Source organism: Amblyomma mixtum, chromosome 9, assembly GCF_055824585.1.
Source record: "Amblyomma mixtum isolate Tamu chromosome 9, ASM5582458v1, whole genome shotgun sequence".
NCBI classification, from domain to species: domain Eukaryota; kingdom Metazoa; phylum Arthropoda; class Arachnida; order Ixodida; family Ixodidae; genus Amblyomma; species Amblyomma mixtum.
The window spans coordinates 90952610-90957323 of record NC_143020.1 but is presented as its reverse complement, the minus strand read 5'-3'; the positions used below and the strand labels follow the sequence as shown (position 1 = coordinate 90957323).

Here is a 4714-nt window from a genome sequence, read left to right as displayed (position 1 = left end):
TAAACACTGAACGGGAGTATTCTAACCTGTAGCGTCGTGTATTTTTGTAACATTATCGCTGGTTTAAATGCACCAGCACACCTTCAGTCAGGCAGTTTGCCTTTCAACAACCATCAGCTATAGCACGCATTTCCTTCTTTGGTATTCCTTCTTTGCTTAGACAACTGTGCGTCTATGCTTACTAATTACGATTGTTGCTGGTGGGTGCGTTTGGCTGCATTTCTTTTTTATTTTGGTTTGGTTTGGTTTTGGTTTGGTTTATGGGGTTTAACGTCCCAAAGCGACTAAGGCTATGAGAGACGCCGTAGTGGAAAGCTCTGGAAATTTCGACCACCTGGGGTTCTTTAACGTGCACTGACATCGCACAGTACACGGGCCTCTAGAATTTCTCCTCCAAAGAAATTCCACCGCCGCGGCCGGGATCGAACCCGCGTCTTCCGGGTCAGCAGTCGAGCACCATAACCACTGTGCCACCGCGGCGGCTCTTGAACCGAGAACATCACTGCACTAGGTAAAGCCAATGTCATTGTCTCAGGAGATTTCACCTTCGTTGGACCTTGAGATAAATCAAAGCAAAGGAAACGCGCATAATTGGCACACTGGGACAGCGGACACCTTAGTCGCGCTGTAAGCTACGTGGCGGTAGTGACAGGTGGCCTCTGCAGTGGTGACGGAGCGCGGCTACGGCCGCTTCTCTGTTCTAATTTCAGCCAGCGTCCGCTTCGGCGGACACGAATGTTGCTGCGACGCGCGTCTTTTCTTTCCTTTTGCTCTTTCCTCTGATCTTTTAACTCTCCTCTATCTGCACTTGGTAGCGGTGGTGGCTCGGCTGGAGCCAGTTGGCAGGCCCATGCACTTTGCTTTTCATTCTTCTGTCAGTCGCAACAACAACAACAGCCCCTGCATGGGTGGTGGTGGTGGTGGAACTTTATTTCCAGCGGATATAGAGGCATGGGTTGGGCATTGACAACGTTGTGGCAGAAACGCGGCACTGAAGCCACAGGCCGTAGGCGTCCATTTTGTTATTGGTGTTGGCGTTGACAACGTTTTACTTTGATGGTTTTAAGGAAAGAAGGTGCGCATAACTGGCTTCCTGAGTCAGTGGACGCCTGAATGTCGCTTTGAGGTACGTGGGACGTGGAGAGAGAGATGTGGGCTGTATGCGTTAGCGCTGACAACGTTGTGCCAGACACGGGGCACTGCAGCAATAGGGCGCAGGATTCAGTGGGTAAGCAAACTCTCGCGATCAGCCATTAACTGCCACCTGTCAGAGTGGCAGGGTGGGCGCGCTGCCTATCAAATGTCCGGAACGCAATCAACGTTACAGACGCCAAGCCGCTTATAGTTACTCGATACGCCATAGCTATCGCTCTCTAACCAGATTAAGCAATAGTTAAACCGCAGCTAATTTTTTTAGCTGGTGTTCAAGTGCTATCTGCGTCTAAGGCATATAGATAGATTTCTTTGTGGTTCATGGGGTTATAGCATCCCAAAACGACTCGGGCTATAGGGGACGCCGTGGTGAGGGTCTCCAGAAATTTCTACCACCTGGGGTTCTTCAACGCGCACTCACATCGTACAGCACACGGGCCTCTCAAATTTCGTCTCGAAAATTCGGCCGTCGCGGCCAGGATCGAACCCGCGTCTTCCGGATCAACAGCCGAGCGCCATAACCATGTGGGGTTACTGGCACGGTTCGGACCCTGAACTCAGGGCCAACGCCACTCCGCTAGCTCGACCACACCTGTGGCCGCGAAGAACAACACCTCCGAGGAGTAAGCCCGCAGGCAGAACCTTTAATTGGGATCTCCCAATGTCTTTCCTCGGTCGCGCGCAGGCAGCAGCGGCAGGCAACAGGCACAGGACACAGGCACAGGAGACAGGCACAGAGGAGTTCAGGTCACCTGGGCCGCCGCTGGTGCCGCGTCCGCTCTCTCTCAGGGCTCGCTGTCAACTCTCGCTCCGCGTCTCCGTGTCCCGCCTCCCGTGCGCGCGGCCCGCGCGGCCGCCGGAACCGAGGGGCGCGGGAGAGGAGGAGCGCCCGCACACGAGATGAAGGGGGTCTCTCCTTCCCCCCTCTCCTCCCTCGTTGTCGCTTCGGAGTAAATGGAGGGTAGGAGGAGGGAAGGCCAGCGGCGGGCCCCGAGTGAGAGAAGGGAGGCGCTGGGCGAGGGTTAAGCGGTTTTCCACACCCTCCCTCCCTCAATCGGGACCCCCACCTCGGGCGTGATCCCGTGCCGGCCGGCCGCACCCTCCTATAAATCGGCCAGCAGGTCAAATTCGCCGAACTGCAGGCAGCTGGGCCCCGGGTCGGCTGGACCAGGCTCGGAGACAGCAGCCACGGCAAGGGCAGCGGCCGTGTAGGCGGGGGAGGCCCGCCCCGGGCTCGCGTTGGCCACCGGTCCCGATCCGAAGGCTGCCGTGGCAGCTGGACGACCGCCACCATGGTGTAGAGCCGATGCCCGGTGACGCTTCTTGTTAACGATCAGCCCTCCGCATTCAGTGCAGTACTCTGCGCCGGGGCTCGGGGCCATTACCCCGGCTGGGAACGCCACACCGTGGTCCCGGAGGGTGCGGCCGCGGAAGAGACGGGGCACGGCGAAAAGCGGCAGCTCCGCCTCCACCCGAAGCTGGGTCTTCCACGGTTGGTCACTGTGGTAACTGCGCGGGGAGCAGTCGCCTTCCTGAGATGTCCAAGTGGCCACCGTGCGGAGCCTGCGCTTTCGCCCAGTGGTCCCTCCCGCAGCCTCCGGGCGCCTTCCTTCATCGCGCCGAAATCGGCGGGGTTTGACTGATTTGGCTGGGGTCTGGTCTTTCGGGAAACGTGGTCCGCCGCCAGTCCGCTCCTCGGAACGAGGTGCCAATGACCCCCGTGGCCCGCGCTGATCTTCGGGCCGCCGCTCCGCCTTGCTTCTCCCCCGACGTCCGCCGACGCCCGCTGCGCTGCCCCTTCCGCGACGAGACGGGTCCATCCTTGGTCGCCTGTCGGGCTCAAACTAACTGTCCCTCCGCTATCCTGCAGCATCCGGAGCGCACCACAAAACACCACCGCACCGCACACTCTCGCACTACCGGGAACCGTTCTCAGAACACAGTCGAACCACCGCAGGCGCTCCGCGCAGTAAGTCAGCAGAAGGCACAAACAGAGCAGCTATAGTTGCATGCGCGTGTTCGCGCGGCCCGCGACTCATATTCCATTCCTCTAGACCATGGCTGAACACGCTTAATTCGGATAATGCGACGCCGGTGGCAGATAACGCCGTGCATAGAGCCCATCAGTGCGCAAACTCACGCGCGGCGTGGCCTCTTCTGTCCTCGGCTTCTCCCGGTGATCTCCCCTCCGACCCGGATAGTGTAACACCTGCAGCGGTCGGCACCTCGTCCGTCGTCAGCTCGTTCCAGCGCAGCTCCAGGAACCGCCGCGGCCGCCGGCCAGGGCGACGGTGTCGAAGCAAAGTTCGGCGGCTCGATCCCCAGCCGCGCGCCGCTCTCCGTGACCGTCGCTGAAGCCAGGGCCGTAAATCAGGGCAGCCGGTGGGGGCCCGGCTCCTCCGGGCGGGCGTCCTGCAGTGCTCCGGGTACAGGAACTACCCCGGCTTGTGTATCCACACAGGCAGGGTGGGCACGAGACCTCTCGCACCAGGCTTTGCCGTGGTCGGCATGGGTCACATTCGGCGATCTCGCCCAGTTCGGATATTGTGACGTCGGGGGCAAGGACCTCCTTGCTTTAGGCCCACCGTGCGCGATCTCGCGCGTCTGGCGTTCCTTCGCCGTTTGCTCGATCTCGAGCTGTTTTGGCAACCGACGCCGCCGTGTGCGTGATCTCACGCGTTCGGCATTCTCCCGTTGCCCCAGCGAGCTCGCTGGCTTCGGGTATTATAGCGATGCCTGTAGAGATCTCTCTGGGCTTCGCTCGCCTCTGCGCAATCCTGCGCGGGTGGCTTTTCTGCTTCCACAGCAACCTCCCTCTGGAAGTACTGTTTCAGCTCTCCCACGTGAATGGGTCCGCTGATTCGGCCCGATCTCGGGTCTTTCAGCCGGTAGTTAAGCCGCGAAAGCTTCTCAGCGATCAGGAAGGGTCCCACCCATTTGGGCGCTAGACTGGCCGCGAAACCTGCGGCTGCATCGCTGAGTGCGTGATTGCGCTTGAGAACGAGGTCTCCCATCTGAAAGTCCACGTCTCTGTGTGCGCGATCATAAGTGGCCTTTTGACTTGCCCTGGCCTTCGCGCGGCTGCGGTTCGCCTCCTTAATGGCATTTGCCAAACGCTCGCGCAATCGCCTTGCGTAGTCGTCAACATCTGCCGTGACTTCGCGGACACTCTCCGACCCTTCCATGAGAATTGTGTCCATAGGCGTGTTCAGCTCTCTGCCAAACATGAGAAAAGCCGGCGTGAAGCCGGTCGACCGATTTGTGCTCGTGCGCAGAGCGAAGGAGATGGCGTCCAAGTGCTCGTCCCAATCATTGTGCGATCTCGCATATGCGCCCAGGAGCGGCTTGATATCTCGATTTCGGCGCTCGCTCACATTGGACTGGGGATGGTAGCACGTGGTTTTCTGCTGCCGGACACCCATTGCTGCACACGTATCACGGAAAACTTTCGATGTGAAATACGTGGCATTGTCAGTGATCAGCCGCTTTGGGAAGCCGTAGCGGCAAAACACTTCACACAGCTTTGCCAGGATCTCCCGGGCAGTCGCTTTTCGCAGCGGGT

General features: G+C 59.3%; 1 protein-coding gene across 1 annotated transcript; it reads right to left on the bottom strand.

The window, feature by feature from the left end:
- Positions 1 to 2142: 2142 nt before the first annotated feature.
- Positions 2143 to 3302, bottom strand: LOC149330091 (uncharacterized). The gene has a single exon (XM_089559732.1). The coding sequence runs from the start codon at positions 2970 to 2972 to the stop codon at positions 2256 to 2258; it is 717 nt and encodes a 238-aa protein (XP_089415858.1). The 5' UTR covers positions 2973 to 3302; the 3' UTR covers positions 2143 to 2255.
- Positions 3303 to 4714: the final 1412 nt, after the last annotated feature.

Bases quoted from the DNA above. Each gene is read 5' to 3' on its own strand.
- LOC149330091 (XM_089559732.1), bottom strand. From the start codon at position 2,972: ATGGACCCGTCTCGTCGCGGAAGGGGCAGCGCAGCGGGCGTCGGCGGA.